Below are 18,461 nucleotides of genomic sequence, written 5' to 3' on the forward strand. Positions count from 1 at the left end.
CTTTCCAGAAGTTCTAGTATTTTTAGCAGTTCTGCTTTGGCCACTGCTGTGCAGTTTTTAAGTGGCAGTGAGAGCTGCACATGTCTCTCTGAACTCTTGAATCAAGGACATAACGCCATTGAACTTTGCACTTTAGTCATCAGCAATTGTAATCCCCTGCAAAAGTAGCAGAGTAGAAATTTGCATTTTGATTGCAGACTGCAGGCTTGCAGAACACAGGCTTTTTTTCACAGGGTTGTCTTCTGGCATAGTATGGCTTGCCTGCAAGAGGTGGCCTTTAAGCCTTTAAGCAGCAGTGCAACATCGCCATGAACATCTGCATGAGGGACTTGATTTCCGGATTTGGATCTTTTATTTTGTCAAATTTGCCCTGGTAAACAGAGTTGAGTTTTCAAAGTTGATATCCAAGTTTCATAAGGAGAATTAGTTCCATCCCAAGGACTGATGAACAGAGTTATTTGCATGATTCTTATTTGTTATTTCATTGTCATCTGAAATCTTGATGCCAAACTGGAAGGATATAAAATAATTACATTATATAGCATTAATCTGCATTTTTCTTTCCTTGAGAAAACTATTGGGGAAAGGTAAAATCATTTAGGCAAGCTGTTTTATGCACTGGAAGGAAGGTCTCTTGAAGAACCCTTGACCTGTCAATATATGGGTTATATTAATGTTGCCCCATATGAGTACAAGCTGAGATCCTAGTTTGTGGACCACACAAATAGGCAAACTGCATGCTCTTAGCACTGGTGCTCCTTCTGGTTATTGCTTACCATTCCCAGAAATCATGTGGGAGCAGCATGCTAGAGAAGAGGCGGTTTTCAGAAGAAACAGAAGCTGTCAGAAGCTGTTCAGTGACACTGAACACTGCAGAACCTATGGAAACAGGCAGAGAGAAGCCACAGACTGCTCTTCCTTGCCTACGAGTTGCCTTCCTACCTCTCTCTCTGGTCTTCTAAGCAGGCAGTGCTGGCTGTGCAAGGACTGCTCATTGTATTTTACACTTTGAGCAGGTGACCTGTAACCACTTGGGCCTGAGCTGTGCTTTTTTGGGAGCTGCTTCCTTTAGACTGTATTCCTACATGTGTGTGTTCTGTGGCTACTGCATCTGCTGCTTTCTGGAGAGGCACTGAGCAGGTTATCTGAGCAGTCACAGCCAGCTCATCAAGAATTTTAAGACTAAGGTAATAGCACTGAAGGTTTGATACAATAAATAAATAACTAAAATCCTGAAATTCCCCAAGACAAAATCACTAAGGGCAAAAAGAGGGGTTTTCTGCAGAAACCTCTCTATATGGTAGTCCCAGCCATGACACAGCAGGATTCATGCTTCAAATACATTTCTGTCTGGTATTCCTCTTAGATAAGACTTCTAAAGAACTTCTTTACTTTTTACTCATTGGTTAAAATGGCTGTCTGAACTCTTTAATATAAATTAGGGAAGCAGTTGCTGTTACTTGTCATCTATATGAATTCAATAGGTCAGCATGTTATCTTTGGAAATAGACATTTTTGTGTTAATTACTTCATGTAAATTGTCATTTCTGTGTAACTTGTCATTTCTGTATAAATTGTCATTGCATCTAACTTGTTGCTTCTATGAAAAATTACACTTCTAGTAATTATTTTAAACTGACTAGTCCTATTTTATGTTTTGTGAATCACACCCTGGAAATAAATGAATAGTCAACTGTGGACTATCAGCAGAATGTTTGTTCTTATTATTTGGAATTTGTGGTTTGAAAATTGTCCTATTATTAGTCTGTTTCTTGTCTGGAAGTTTTTTAGCAGTAGAACTAGCAGGGAGTAATGAATAATCTTGTTTATGGGTGAATAGTCTCCCAGTCAGTCAGGCAAAGGAAAACCATTATTCTAAAAAATAATGAAGAATCTGGTACAAATTATAGAAAAGAGCAAAGGATAAAGGAATGTAGAAGTGGAGAAGTGGTTGACTTACACAGTGGATTGAAATTTTTACTAATATTTCTGGTGACTGGTTCTACATGACTTTACTGGTTCAAATTAACATAGGTACATAAAAAATAGCTGTTGGTTACTAGAAAAAAATGTATGGCAGTTCCTTCAGAATGTTCTGTCAGTATGTGTGGCAATTCCTTCAGAACTGTGTGGAACACCTATAGAAAATACATTATATCCATTAAAATAATTTTTTCACTACTCAACAGAGAAGTTATACCACAGTGTTTTCACACTATTGAAACTTTTCTTTTGAGAATATTTAAACATAATTTCTTGAATTTGCTGTATATGTAGATTTTAGGTAAATTCTGGTGTGTACTGTAGCATTAATTCCCAGTGTGTTAGCTTGCAACAAACACTGAATATTTGTTTAATAATACAATTAATATTGAATAAATTAATAAATATTTGTTTAATAACAAAATGATGATCCAATGCAGAAAGGAAATGAAAAATTGCAAGACGTAAAGAAAAATTTTAAAAGTTCATAAGCATTTTCTTGTGAATATATTTTAAGAAAGAAGAAGTTATGTGCATTCTAGGCTGACTGAGAAAACAGTCTCATGTTTAACCACACGAAGTTGAGTTTTTCATATTTGACAGTGTCAGGAGGTGAATAGGATGAGCTAGTTAAACTTAACTTTGTTCATATCTGTGCAAATAGTTGTTTTAATATCCACAGGCAGTGGATTTTGAACCTTAAGTTGATATTTGTTGACACATAAAATGAATGATAACAGACAACAAATGGGCTGTAGTTAATGCCACAGTGTAGTTCAAAGATGTGAAGTCAAATTTAGCAAGCTCATTTCTCAGCTTTAACATTGAAATTAATTTAAAACTTTGTCTTCCCAAATTAATTGGTTAGGAGTTTGCCAAAACTGTGGAATAATCCAAATGAAAAAAAGTCTACTGAAATTCTGTTTCCACTCAAAAAAATACATTTAAAAAGCCATGATTTGTAGGGAATATGAGAATGAGCATCTTAATTTTTCCTAGGACAAGTCATGCAGTATGCTGTTTTCTCTCACTGCCTTTCTTGAAGTGCTTGTCCATTCTGTACTGTCCTTTTGCCATGGAGAACTTCTATATATTAAGGTTTTTTGTTGGCTTTACATATATATGCAGGCTTTTTTGTTTGTTGTGATTTGCATCAATATCAGTGCAATAACAGCTCTGGATTTCAAACTTTAGATAGTTTAGATTTATCTGAGCACAGATGCTATCTTATTGTACTTGGTCTCTAAAGTATAAATTTGCATTTTAACATGGAAATAATGAAAGACTGCAGTTCTGTCCATTTAGTCCTTGCAGGCACAGCAGGTACATTTTTCTTTCTCTAACTTGAATGTGAAATTAGTTTAGCTGCTTCCTTATTCCTTTGTGTCTCAGGAATCAGTAATCAGAATATATTTTGTTGTTAGCAAGAGATGATTTTGTGGTAGCAGATTATTAGCAGCTGAATGCTTCTGAAAGTTTTGTGCAAACTTTGAAGATGAGTTCGGCTTCTCAGAAGTCACTCATTAAAAGCATGTATTGGAAGTTTCAACCAGCAAGATCCTCAGCATTTGCAATTCGTTATTTTCAGTGTGTAGTAAAGTGATCATAAAAATCACATTGGATGGGGTGAACTCTTACATATGTAAAAATTAATAATCCTGTTAAAATAATATTATGGTGTAGGAATACTGTGCAATTATTCAAAATTGGATGCAGCTACTGCTCTGATTAGAGTTCTTTTATAAAAGAATTAAAAGCTGTTTTTAAGGCTGCATGCCATAGAGATGCAAAGACAAATAATTCTTTTTGTTTGTTTTTTTTTATCTTTGTCAGCTGAACCCGTTGATGTGCTAAAAGCATTAGAATTTCACAATTCTCCAGAAGGAGTAACAAGAACAGCAGGATTTTGCACAAACAGAAGGAATTCAAAAGGATCGGATGTTGCATACAGAGTTTCAAAAACTGCCCAGCTGAGTGCCCCAACGAAGCAGCTGTACCCAGGTAAGATTGGCAGAAAGCTGCTGCTTTTGTACATTACCTTGCTGCATATGTTTTTATGTTCTCTAAAGAATGGTGTGTAGCCCACCATCAGTAGCACAAAACACTTCACTTACCCCTAGAGTTGGGCCTGCAGGATGGCAGGATGGGCTCTATCCATGAAATAACTCAGTTTTTATTGGCTTCAGTTATAAAGCTCTTAGTGAAATTCTGTCACTGCTGGAATTGACTTGTAAGTCATATTGCCTGCTCTTTCATGATGCTATCTGTGGAGTCCTAATTCCGTGGCTTTGGCAACTTTCCACCTGTTTCAGTGGTGCTTTTAAGAGCAGTTAATAATAAATAAATAAATAAATAAATAAATAAATAATAATAATAATAATAATAATAATAATAATAATAATAATAATAATAATAATAATAATAAATAATAATAATAGTGCTGCAGTGGGAGAAATGAATTGTGGTTGGCCATTGTAAAATCATTCCCAGAAGTACCATCTGGTAAGAATTACCTCAGACTCTCTGGGTATTTGGGGACTAAACAAGGCTAGTTGTGGATAGCTGTGACTCCATCTTCTCTCAAATTTCTCTAAAATGAAATAGGCATACTTTGGGAAAGATTCTTTGGATATTATGGAGAGACTTTTATTCCATTATTTTGCTATCACTTGTCACTTGACTCAAACTGTTGAGGAACATGATAGTAAGAATATTAAAACTCAAAACCATTGAAGATTTAAATTTTCTGTTTGGACACATCATGTAGGGTTAGAACAAGTCATACAGAATACATACAAATTAGAAGAGTAACTTACACGTTCCCATAACTCATCACTTCTTATTGGTGGAAGAAGATCAAAGCAAAATTCACTACAGATATAATATTTATATTATTTTTAATAGAGTTCCTCAGGTTTTAATATATCCTCTTAACTAAGTTGAATGAAAAATGTCCTGCTATCCTTTACAGTAAAAAAAAAAGCATCAAAACAATTTGTTGGAAGTGATTATGGTAATTACTTCCTTTTCAATCTTGTGGAACAGGCATTCTCTCTCCTCACCAGAAGCAACCCTCGTTTTTCAGACTATTCTTAAAGAAATTTGAGTGATTGTCTCTTTTTCTTAGTGCTCTGTAGCAGTGGAAAGACTATAGAAGATATCCAAGATAAGATCAAGCTGTGAAATATCATTTCAGCTAAACAATACACATTTTAATGTGTCCCATCCTTGCTTTCATCTAACTCCTGTAACTCATCAGGAACTATAATATCCAGTAATTTTTCCATCTTTTAAGAACTTAATTTAATTTACCAACTTCCCAGAATGATTTCACTGACTAGAAGGCATTATATGATTGTAATATGTAAACTGCTTAGAATTTTGTGGTATTGTTGTTATCTTTTATTGTTGTTGTACTTAGTTATCTTTTACAAAAGCATAAAGGTATGATAACCCAGATACATAAAAATGTTTTTCTAGATCTTTTCCCTCCAATTCTTATTATCCACAGTTACTGTGCAAATAGAAACATTCCAATTAACAAGAAATTTAAAAGTATTTGAGAAGGCTTTGAAGACTATTCCAGATATATGACCATGAACTATATATGCATCTAGTTTTATATGTTAGATGCAAGATATATATATAATAGATATATATATATAATGTTAAAATGTAATTTCTTTTCCAACTTTTTCAGTCAAAGAGGTATTTGGAGGAAATTTTTTTCTGATTACACAAAGTAGATTCAAGATAAAACATTTGGAAATATTATGTCATAGCAGTGATTATAGAAATTACTGAGCTGACTACATGGCTCATTTTCAGTCACCTTTCCTAAACAGCTCACTTTTTTCCCCTAGGATGAAGGTTTTCCCCTAGATTTGAAGAGCACATGCCCAGACAAGCTGAATTATTATCACCTGCCTTAAGCACTTTCAACATATCTTTCAGATTAACTGTGCAGATAGGGCAGGTACTCAGTGCTTTTCTAATAGTTTTTTTGGCCTGTGTTGACAGTCATCTTCTTTCTTTCCCATTTTTTGTCATCTATTTGCTATGTCATTAGAAGGTATAACATGCAGTTTAATTTAATGTGCTTTACCCTGTCATGAAAAACTTTTACCAATGACTCACCAGAATAAATGAAATGTTTCCTATCTGTTGAGCTTTGATCTCTTCAAAATAAGATGTCAAAAAGATGTATAAACATGGTTTATTTTACTACAGTATTTCAACAAACTTCCATAAAAAAAGTTAGAAAGGGGTAGAAAGCACATAAAGTATCATTGCAGCAGTCAAAATAAAGATGTAGGGCCAGGGGTTTCTGGTTTAGAAGGGTAGTATGTCATTTAAAGAGCAAGGGAAATTCTACACATTTTGTTTACAAATTATTCAAGAAGTAAAAACTTGTCTTCAAGGAAAGATGTAGAATCTCTGGAGTTTTCCAACAATACCTGTCTTGGAAACAGTCTTATATTTTCCCCATTTGAAGAAGAAATTCCAAAATCAGAGCTTTATGAATTCTTACATGCTTTAATCCATTCCAAAACCACAAGGTATTATTTTATTAAAGCTTGTTCTACTATTATATTAAAATGTTTAAGAACATTTTAGCCACTCTCCTGCACACAAATCTGCAGTTATATTCATTGCCAATGTTATTATTAGATTCTCATCTATTTCTTGTATGTCAAGTTACTGCTGAAGCCACATGGATCCAGAGCATATTCTGAATTTTAGAATCTCAGTCTTACACTTTGTTTGTTATTAAGGCTAATAGAGTTTTGCATCAAGTGAAATGCAGATTTACCACAAGATTCAACAGGAGCAGTACTTCTGTACTTCCTTTATAAACTATATCTACTTTTAATTTTGTTTATTTTTAGTGGTAAATGTGAAAACAATGTTTGATATATAATCTCTTCTTCAAAAACAAAGCCTCGGGAAATAAGTGAAAAGTAATATTCTTTGCTTTTGCTTAGATTTCCCATTAAAGAAAACTGGTTAAATTTTTTTTTTTAATGTTATACAGGATATAATTCCAGAAAGACTCAAAGATATATTGCTACAGAGGAACTAAAATAAATTGTTATCAAGGACTACTGAAGTACCTGGGAGTCTGCTTTGCTGTAGTACTGGTGCTCATTATGTTGAGTGAAATTGTAGTGCACACTTCTAAATCAGAGGGTTGCTGAACAGAAGATGAATTTAAAAAGCAGTGAATGTGAAACTACTGTGGTTCCTTCATACTTTGTATTATTACATGAATTCACAATGGATTTAGAGCACCTCTCCTACAAACACAGGCTGAGAGAGCTGGGCTTGTTCAGCCTGGAGGAGAGAAGGCTCAGAGTATACCCCATTATGGGGTTGGGTCCTTCAGTAACCTTTAAGTTCTCTTAATCCTTTCAAGCCTTAAAAAGGCTTACAATAAAACAGCGGTGTGGGCTATTTACATGGGCAGGTAGTGATAGGACAAGGGGGAATGGTTTTAAAGTATGAGAGGAGAGAGTAGTACTGGATGTTACGAGAATTTCTTTCCTCAGAGAGTGGCCAGGCACTGGAACAGGTTGCCCACAGAAGCTGTGGATGCTCCAACCCTGAAAGTGTTTAAGGCCAGCTTGGATGGGGCCCTGAACAACCTGGTCTAGTGTGTGGCACCCCTCCCATGGCAGGAGGAGGCACAAGATGGGTTTTAAGATCCCTTTCAACCCAAACCATTTTATCATTGTATGATTTTAAAGTTATTTTTTATGAACCATTAAGGTATACCTTTCAGGAACTAAAGTGAGACCAGAAAGGAAAAAAAGACAGAAAATATTACTAATATAATTTTTTCTGCACTCATTTTTGAGAATCAGAAAACCCTGCAGTTTTTATGCTTGATCCTATGTGTTTATAGAAAAAAATGTAAAAATGCTTTCATCTTTTCTGAATTTATAGCTATATATATCACTTTGTTTACAGTTGGAGGTTTCCCAGAAGATTTTTCAATATTAATGACAGTAAAACCTAAGAAGGGTATTCAGTCCTTCCTTTTGTCTATCTACAATGAACAAGGAATTCAGCAAGTAGGTGTTGAAGTTGGTAGATCCCCTGTCTTCCTGTTTGAAGACCAAAATGGAAAACCTGCCCCAGAAGACTATCCTCTCTTCAGAACAGTCAACATCGCTGATGGCAAGTAAGTGTAAAATTTTAAAATGGAAAACGTATTGCAGACCACTGTATATGTGATTATCTGTTTACAAACAGTTTCCTCAAATATTTAAATAAGTCAGTAAAATAGTTTCTAGCTAGTTGGACTGGTGTAGTATAAACTTAGAGAAGCTTTGAGGCACGATACAGTTTCAGCTCCAAATGGTGTATACAGCTATAAATGAATCAAACCACCTTTCTTATCTGCCATTTTTATAAATTGAGGGTGAGGAAATAGTCATAGAAGTTAATCTGACCCAAACTAAACCTATGAAGCTTCTTCTTGTGCAATGTACAAAGCAGTTGTTTTCAAAAAGTCTCAAGGAATAGTCTCAATAAAAGAAATGTCTGGTCCGCTTGAAAGTGGTGAGCAGCATGAAGACAAGTTGACAAGCATAGGATTTCTTCTACCCTGAGCCAAACCAGCTGATAATTAAAATAGTGTGAGATATCTGTGTATAAGGAAATCCTATCTATAAGGACATCAGGAAAGAATAAGCTTTTATTAATCTTATAATAAAAAATTAATTAATCTGATAATAAACAATTAATCGCAAGTGCTGCGATGATTTATACTGCACCCCCAGTAAAGGAATTAATCTCAAGCACCCATTACTAAAGGAATTAGTAATGTTAGTTTTTTGTAGCTTTGTAGACAAGCAATCATTCTCTGGGAATGCCATTCTAGTGCTTGTAAAAGGACATTCATTCTTTCAAAGGCTTTTTATTTGCTGTGCTGCAGTCCAAGAGGAGCAGCCACAGTCTTCAGAGACACACAGAAATAAATTATACTAAAGCAAAAGAAAACAACTCAGTGAGGAAGGGCAAAAATTGAACTATAATGAAATATGTTTATAAAGCAATAAAGAAGAAAAAAAAGAAATTCTCTACTTGGCCTAGTATTACCAGACAATGAAATTATATAATGAAACCTAGACTTGATTAATTTCCCTAGAAGAAGGAGTGATAAAAAAGAAAACAGCATTTTTTTTTAATAGACTTTTCCTAAATAGCAAAGCTTTGACATAGAATTTCACCCAAAATGTTGATAAACTGGGAAAAATGAAGAAATAAAAATGAACTTGGTTTGGTACAGTTTCCTACAATGAGACTATAGAACTTCTAAATCAACTGGAGTCAATCCTAGACACAGTGAGCTATGATTTCATGCTTTCAGCTTCTACACACTTTCAAAAGATAAGCCAACAATTTTCTTCTGACTCGGCTATTTTATGAAGGATCTAGGACAACAATCTTCATCTCAAACTGAGATATATTTTAGAAGTGTGAACAGCATAATGTGCCTGAGGATGCATGGCCAGTTTGCTTTTATAATGATAGTGTTTAACACCATTCCAGAGAAAACATGGAATTATAGTTCTGGCTCAGTGATACTGTTTAGCAGTCAGATTCCATTAGCTTCAAGGTGTTCCTTTTGATACACAGACACATCTAAGCTTTCTCTGTGATTTAGGCAACTCTAATGCCCCAAATGCCAACTAAAATAATTTGATTCCTGCCTTCCTCTTACCAGCCAATAGTATGACATATTTTACATTTTTTACCCGGTTCTGTCTAAGATTCTTCAATGTTTTGCTCCATGCTGGATTACAGAGTAGTCTGCTTTTGTTGTTAATCATTTGTCAGAGCAGAGTGGCTCACAAAATTAATGTAGTCTGTCAAGATTATTCATAAAGTCTCACAAAGAACATAGAAGAGTTGGAAAAAAACCTTTATTCTAAAATGTCTCTAAAAATAAAGGCACTTGTCAGTAGTCTGAGTCACTTCATTCACTTTTTGCTGAGTATTACATAGACAAGGCTACTGTTGCAGGAATATGCCAAATATTTGTGAATATATATTTATCTGGAAAAGTATCTGTGTTGGAACTGTTGTATGCATTTGAAAAATATCTATAGCTATGAGTTACCTTCAAATATGCAAAAGAATATGGTAAAATTTCAGTTGTTGATCACACAGGAAAAATAGTAAATTTTAAATTATAAAAAATAGCCTGCTGGGTTAATTATATTTGCACATATAATTTGGAAAATCAGACACATGTCAGATCATTCAGTCTATTAAAGTGTGTACTGTGCACTGGCTTCTAATTTGATTTCAGTAATGTTCTCTGGTTAAAGCTACAGAGAAAGTCAGCTTGAGCTTCACATTACAGAGGGTTCACAGCAAGCTACGGATCAGACTCCTTAGTGCTGAGGGACAGAATGCATACAGCAAATAGTCAAAACACTTTGTACACTTGTGTGTGTATGAAAGAAAGAAATAAAAGGAGACATTTTAAATTTTATCAGTGAATTAATTGGTGCACATCTCCTATAAACTGATTTGATTAGAACGCAATGACCTAGTTTTAAAAACATAAATTACAGACAAATTAGATTGTTGGTTTTTTTTTAATAGGTGGCATCGAGTAGCTATCAGTGTGGAGAAAAAGAGTGTTACAATGATTGTTGACTGTAACAAAAAAACTACAAAACCACTTGACAGAAGTGACAAAACAGTTGTGGACACCAATGGCATCACTGTCTTTGGAACCAGGATTCTGGATGAAGAAGTTTTTGAGGTACAAATCAATAATGAACAAGTGAAATTGAGTTATTTTGTATTGAGTGAGGTGCTTAATGTAAACCAGAAAAATCTTTTAGGTCAAATGGTAGTATAATGTAGAAACTCTTTTATAGAACCTGTTAGGATAGGCTGAAATAAAAGAGAAGTAAAACAGGGAAGAGTATTGGAAGATTGGGTGCATTTTTCTGCCTTTTTTGTTGTATCTGGAAGAAAGTTGCTTTTTTTGTCTTTCTGCCTAATACTGAGATACCTGAGATATTTGGGAGAATTAATCATGGAAAGTTGTGTAGTACAATACCGAATCATTGTCTTTCTGTCTTTCTTAAACATTTGCAGATCTATGTGTGTGCTAACAGTATTTGAGAGCAGGGGAGAAGGACCTGGAAAGTTTTCTGTGTAATATGAATCTGTTATAGTGTTTATCCCACTTATTACTCTTTCCAGTAAATGGAACATACTTTGGCAATAAGGACATATATGTTTCCATCATTTACTGGCCAAGAAGTACATATAGGAAGGGTAAAATGCCTTTAAGGAAGTAAGTAAATGCCAATCATGAGGCCTTTCTGGGTAGAATCCTTATGTCAATAATTATTTTTACAGACTAATTATGAAGCTTCTTAGACCTACACTATTGAGTTTCTTTTCTAACGTTGTTATGCAATGGTTAAATTTAAATTAAAAATGAAAAATAAGAAATTACAGATTGTTATTCCATCTACAGAACTTCTGTGCTCTATAAATGTCCACAGTTTTAATCCTAGCTTTAAGTGGAGCATCCACTTGAGAAGCTGCATAGGTATCAAGAGGGGAAAAAATAGGAATTTTGAGTATCATTATGGCATTGTTATCCTTGTTTTCCATGGACATGATGAATTGTGTGCCTTTTGAATATGGAAATTTCTGGGGTAATTTAGTGGATCAACCAGTGTGATATGTTTGGTATTTGCAGCTTAATTCACCTGTAGTCCCCCATACAGTTTGCACATCCGAGGAACATTATTTTCTGTTTGAAGATGAATTCCACAGTTGCCTCTGTCTGAGATGTGACAAGGATTTTTTTGTCTCCTCATGGGATAATTACTTTCAGTTTTCATTAGTATTCCTTTCTTAGGTGAGAAACCAGCTTCCCCAATATTTGTGTTTGACAATAAACTGTCAAAAATGTGTGCAATGTGAATATGCATAAGCAAAAAAGATTTCAGAGAAAAATAAAATTAGATAAACAATTTTTATTTCTTTTAGTGTTTTCCATGTGATTTTAGATTATAACAGAAGCTAAAGCAGCAGGATCTGGCTTGTTCTTGCAAAGTTTGTAACCATTTCAAAAGTTGTCAAGCGGGGAAATGCACAATAGCTAAACATTAATGTTTGGTTTGTTTAACTCAATGAAATAGCTAAAAAAAATCTGTCTGCAGTTTCAGAGGTGCTGAAGTGACCATACATACCTGTTTGGAAATAATTTTTTATAATATGTGCATAAAGGGAGCTGGTTTTTTTTTTTTCATTTACATTAAAAGATTAGAAGGAATGTGGTAGAATGCAATTATTTTTTGGTGAACAAATGTTGAAATAATCAGTAAAGTTGGATGAAGACATAATTTAGCAAATTGAAATTAGCTCTTAAATCATAATTACCACATTAATTGAAGAAACTCAAAAATAACCTTGCATTTTTCTTGAAGTCAAGCTTGTGTAAAGTCAAAATGGAAATGGGGATATAACTTGACAGAATTTGCTAGAATGAGTTAAAATTACTTTTCTCTGAGGGTGTTGTCACTTGTGGAAGGAGGGAAAAGGAAAGTAGTGGTAGCTGGTTTCCTGCCCGATTTTTTTTTCTGCAATCTGGTACACTGACATGGCAAGTCAGTGTTTCAATTCCAGCTGAGACCCACTGAGAAGGAGGCTTTGGACTCACAAAAGAAATTGTGCAGCTGTCTGTAAGGTCAGTTTAGAGGCTGAATCTTGAGATTCAGTACAGAGAACAGCAACATTTCTACCTCACTGTACATTTCTGAATTTCTTCAGTGATTAGGTTTTCTTACTCAACTGAGTGCACTTCTCTTTCTTTATTCAGAGAAATCAGCTACTGTCTTGTAAGGCTGTTCTTGAAGTTGATTGTTTAGATTTAGTCTCAAGTCTCACTTAAATTAGAGGCTTGCAATCCTTGCTTTTGGGATAGGTTTCTGCTTTCTTTGTTACTGTACAGCCACCATGGAATAATTTATATCTATGTTCAATTATCTGAATCTGTAGGTAAAAATGTGCATGTTGAAATTAGAATGTACCTCAAAGATTAATCAAAATACTGGGCCATACACATTTTTAATGGATTGTAGAATCAGAATAGCCTGAGTTGGAAGGGACTCACAATGATCCTCAAGTCCAGCTCCTGGCCCTGCACAAGCCATCCCAAGAGTCACACCCTGTGCCTGAGAGCATTGTCCAGATGCTTCCTGAGCTCTGCCAGGCTGGTGAGGTGTCCACTGCCCTGGGGAGCCTGTCCCAGTGCCCAAACACCCTCTGGGTGAGGAGCCTTTTCCTGATCTCCAACCTAAACCTCCCCTGACACGACTTCAGGCCATTCCCTGGGTCCTGTCACTGCCACCCCAGAGCAGAGATCAGTGCCTGCCCCTCCTCTTCCCCTCTCAAGGAAGTTGCAGATTGCAATGAGGTCTCTCTCACCTCTGTCTCCTCTTCTCTAGGGTGAGCAAGCCAAGTGACCTCTGTCCTAAGTCTGGCCAAACAAAACATAATCGAGTTCCTTTTGTCTACTGCTTTTCTACTCTCTAACCAGCATTATTTTTGTTTTATTAACAAGAATTTATCCATCCCTTAGTTACTGCTGCTACAGTTTCTAAAGTTTAGTGCCATTTCCTGAAATCTATCCCTGTTTGAAAGTGTTGTGATTGTGTGTTAAATGTTCTGTTTTTCTCATTCATGGCAGCTTGGAGTAACACTTGGTGATTTCACAGGTCTCCTTGTTAGTATTTCTGTGTTATGAACCCTGCTGTATCTTGAGACCCCAACAGTCACTGAGGACGCACATAACACAATGTGTCTAATTCTTTGTGCAGGAAATTCCAGAAATTATCTAGTCATGACATTAGATTTAACTGTTTAAGACTTAAAACTGTTTTCTACAGACTTTTCATGACACTTATAGACTTTGTTAGGTTAAATGTAGGAAGTCCCTAAAAACAATTCCCTTTTGCTCAGTGTCAGAAGGATTAATATTGTATCCATGCATCACAGGAGTCATCTTATCTTGGGTAATAATGATATTTTTACTCAAAATAAGCCAATTATTTGGTCTTAGGAGCAGTGGAGCACTCTTAAGTCTCCTCAAACTGAACAGAAATTTAAAATTTGGAAATAATAACCTGTAGATACATATAATGTACTCTTAGACTTCAATGACCTACTAATTGAAGATGATACTGTTTCTTTATGGTCTTGAACCAATGCTTGCAGCAGAGCACAGGTGCACCAAACCCTATTGCATCTCTGAGGTAACTCACTCCCATTGAGAGCAGGTGTACACAAATGAGTCCAGGTATTATTACACTACATTATTCTGACCCCCTCACAATTTGATTGTATCTTTTGAAAAAGGAATTACTCTTTCAGTCGTATTGCTTTAACATATTTGCATGGATCATTCACTTAGAACCTTCAGAATAAATACTGTTCCTGTGAGGAACATTTCACATTTACTTTAAAATAATGTTACATCCCAGTGGCTCAGATATTATTTTTTTCTAATTCTGTTATTTTAAGTTTGTAATATAAGATTCAAGTAAATTAAATTCTCGACTATTTCCTTTACTTTTATTTTTGTTCTTAATATTAACCTCTGTTTTCCAGGCAGTTGTCCTATCTTTATTCTGCTTCCAGCAGTCTGACTGTTACTAACACAAGAATATGTTATAGCACACTGGCAAATTTTAAGTGCATACGTTTTAATAGGTGTGACATGACCTCGTGACATAACTTGCCTATGATCATCAATAATTTCTGAGTAAGTAAGCATACTGGGTGTCCAGAGATCAGGTAGATCACTGAAAGAGGGAGAGGGCTGATTAGTGTCCTGAGAACATGATAACTCACTGCCAAATTTGCTGGTTTTGTATATCCAAAACACAAAATATTCCTTGGTAGGTTTACCTACTGGTGCTAAAGCTAAGAGGTGTTTTTATAGTGGTGCTGTCAGAAAGATTCTGGTTTAGCTGTAAATGCGAGAAAAAATTATCCAAAGTGTTTTCTAAATCTAGTGGGCAGTTGTGTGTTTTATGTGAGAAAAATTCCAGTTTGGAGTTGCCTGTTGCTCATTCCTGAATATAAGTGCTAATCTGAGATTTTATGACATTGTGCTTTGTTAATATGGAAATCAATAGGATGTTAAAAAACAGCTGCTGAATTCAGCAAGCACTAAACATCAGGTGCATACAAATGATGAGAAGCAAATTATAAACCATGAGTGCATCTTGAAATAATAAAATTATGCTGTCTAGAAACTGTATTATTATTAACTGCCAAATTATGAGACCTTCATTTACACTGCTAAGCCCTTGCTCACTGAAGTGAATCTTTTGATATCAGTGGGACTAATTTGTAAATGCTTGTTTTTGAAAGGCTGTCACAACATTCCCCAAACCTCTATATGTGTCTTTTGAAATTAATGTCTTCTGTGTTTTCCAATACATATTGCAAGAACAGCTGGTTTGTAAGTGCTTGCTGCAAAGAAAAGAATTCCCAAAAAGCAAACCAAAGAAAGAAAAAAAAAAAAAGAAGAGGAAAAAATTAGTGAGATGCTGGTACATGGCACCTAGTAAAAGAATTTTGAATTGTATTCATTGAAATATGTTTGTAGCTTAAATGTTTTATAAATAATAGAGATCTTTTTATTCTTTGCCAGCTTTAAGGATTTGTCACTCCTCATTTAGTACTGTTGGTGTGAACAATACGAGTTTTTTATAAGTATTTTATAATAACTTAATAACTAACAGAGTTCTTATGCAGATATTTCCTTATAGACACCATTTTTCCTTCAAAACTCAGAACAATACTATAATTTTTAGACACTGTGCTGTAAATGAATATAACAAGACAAAACGTGACATATGACTCTCACTTAAAGCCAGTGAAAGCTTTAACAGCACAGAGTTTATGGATTAAATCCTTGCAGTAATACTTGTTAATAAAGGGTTTAGATTTTGATACTGGGCATTAATCTGTTCTCATGAAAAAAAGCAATAAAACACCTGTGTACAGCATGGGATTGCTATTTAAAGGAATAGGAATAGCTGAGTGAGCAGCTGGAGATGGACTGGGTGCCCTGGCAGCAGTGTGGATTAGCCTGCAGTTGAGTTCCTCACACATCTGTGAGCATGGGAAGCCCCAGGGTGGAAGAGCAGGCTGGAGCAGAATGAGCAGGGCTTTATTGACTGCTCAGATTTGCTGTGCAGCAAAGGTAAAACAGAGCAGCCAGCCCAAAATGCACCCCCAGCATGTAGTGTGAAAGAGGTGTCCTCAGTATCCTCTGCTTCACATGGCCCGTGGAGCTGCACCACCAGCTCCTGGAGACACTGCCAAAATTATTCCCGCTGTAGTAATGTTGTAATTGCTGCTGACCCACTGACTCTGTCAGACTAAAAAGAAATGTCTAATGTTCCAGGCAAAAATACTTAAATCATAAATACTTGGAATCAGCCTTTTAGGTATCAACACTTACCAGAGTAAGTGTTGCTTACTTACTCTTAGTAACTTACTCAACCAGAGTAAGTGGCCAATTTGAGCAATGAGAAGTAAAAAGAAAACCAGCACCAAAATAAATGTAAAGCAAAGCAGACAATTTTTTCATTTCAGAGACATCCAATTAAAAAAAAAACAAACAGGATTTCTTACAAAAGCTTTCTATTTGGCTTGTTTTGTTTTACTTATTCTTTTTTATCTCCAAGAATGGTGATCTGGTGTTTATTAATTTTTATAGTATTTCCAAACTTATTTTCAATGAACAAAGGTAAATCTAGTTTCCCTTTCTTATTTTTGGAAGCAGGAGGGAGAGAAAAGAAGGCAAAGTTCTGGTAATTCCTTGGAATTCAAGTTCATTTTCAAGGAATGTTCCCAGGAAACAAAGTAATGGTCATTTGACTAAACTGTCTTTAATTACATTTAAAATTAACAACCCGGGATCAAAGAATGCTACAAGCTGCATCAGCTTCAAAAGATTTAACAGATAGGATTTATTATCACCTCATTTATTATTGTGTCTAATACATTTCACTTTTAAAGAGATGTAAATAAGATTTCAAAGATACATGTAAAAGTAAGAGATTTGTAGGTCTTTTATCTAGAAAATAGGATGTCCTTGGGCACACGTGCGTGCCTGTGTCTATGTACACTTGCTCTTGCAAATGCATTGTAGTAAAATCTAATCTCTCAGCCAAGAATTGCAGTTGACTTTGTGAACAATTATGTTTTGAAGGTCAAAAATTATAATTGGCATTTCAACCTATTTCTTAATCAAGCTGAATTTATTCTTCTATAAGCATGGTGTTCAAAGAATCATGAAGACATTGATTTCTGTGGAAACTTTGACCTGTACAGTATTCTGCTTCCACAATATATTGCTTTTACAGTGCATCAGTCTGGCAGGCTCTAGATATCTTTCTCCAGCTATATTATACAGTGGGCCTGGGTTATGGAATATTATATTAAAAGCTCCAGGAATTCCTCAGTCCCTCAAATCTTTGCAGGAAGATTAAATGAATTCTGCAGCAGGTTTTTCTAAATTCTATAATAATAATATCCATGCTGTCTAGACTTTTGTTCTTTGGAGTCTATAGCTGTACTGTCACATAACTAATTAGAGGAAGTCGGCACAAGTACTCAAGTTAGGATATTTGTGCTCTTTTCTGCTGATCTACTGAAAAATTAACTTTGTAATTTTTAGGCTTTAACCATAATATAAAAATGAAAGATTTTGATTTTGTTCTTCTGAGTCGATTTAGTGCCTAACACTGATTTTGTTTTGTTTGCATCACCATTTATGTAAATATATTTAAAATCTCATTCTCCTTATGAGCACATAAGAGGTACTAATTTTATACAGTGTGAATCAGGAAGATGTATTTTTCTAATTCTAACTGTCACACCTTCCTGTAGAAAGTATTTTTGAACCTTTAATATATAAATTAGTCATTTAAGTAATTGCTGGGGTTTTTTTCCTTGCAGAGCTTCTGAAGTAATGCTTACCTGCTGTTCCCTGGACAAAATAACTTTCACCTGATAGGGTTATTTTTTTTTTAAGATTCCTGTAAAAGAGATATCCCAAAATCTGCCTCTGAACTGTTTGAGTTTCTTGTAGAGCTAGAGAACAACTAGACCATTAAAATTTTACAGACTGTAAGGAAACATTAGTTTTTGCACTGATTTCTTCACACAGTGCCCTTACAGCCTTCTATGAATTCATACTTTTGCCTTTTTAACAATGTGGCAGTTGATAGTAGAGGTGTCTTTTTTCAGTGATGGGAACTTTTAGGTAATAAGTAGAGTATAAATGGACTACTTTATGGTTGTAATTCTCTAATGCACCATATTTAGAAAGCACTAGTAAAATTACCTAGTTGGAATGAGAAGAGAATGTTTCAAGAAGACAGATAATATATAAAACTTTTTATGAAGTCAAT

General features: G+C 35.0%; 1 protein-coding gene across 2 annotated transcripts in view; it reads left to right on the forward strand.

Annotated features, from left to right (window-relative positions):
• Positions 1 to 18,461, forward strand: part of COL11A1 (collagen type XI alpha 1 chain) — a 133,485-nt gene that overhangs the window by 12,272 nt on the left and 102,752 nt on the right. For both annotated transcript variants that reach the window (XM_086901517.1, XM_086901516.1), the window contains exons 2-4: positions 3,817 to 3,984; positions 7,954 to 8,167; positions 10,603 to 10,765. In XM_086901517.1, coding sequence (XP_086757643.1) covers positions 3,817 to 3,984; positions 7,954 to 8,167; positions 10,603 to 10,765 — 545 coding nt within the window. The remainder of the gene's footprint in view (positions 1 to 3,816; positions 3,985 to 7,953; positions 8,168 to 10,602; positions 10,766 to 18,461) is intronic.

Source organism: Cyanistes caeruleus, chromosome 9, assembly GCF_971803275.1.
Source record: "Cyanistes caeruleus chromosome 9, bCyaCae1.hap1.1, whole genome shotgun sequence".
In the NCBI taxonomy this organism is placed as follows: domain Eukaryota; kingdom Metazoa; phylum Chordata; class Aves; order Passeriformes; family Paridae; genus Cyanistes; species Cyanistes caeruleus.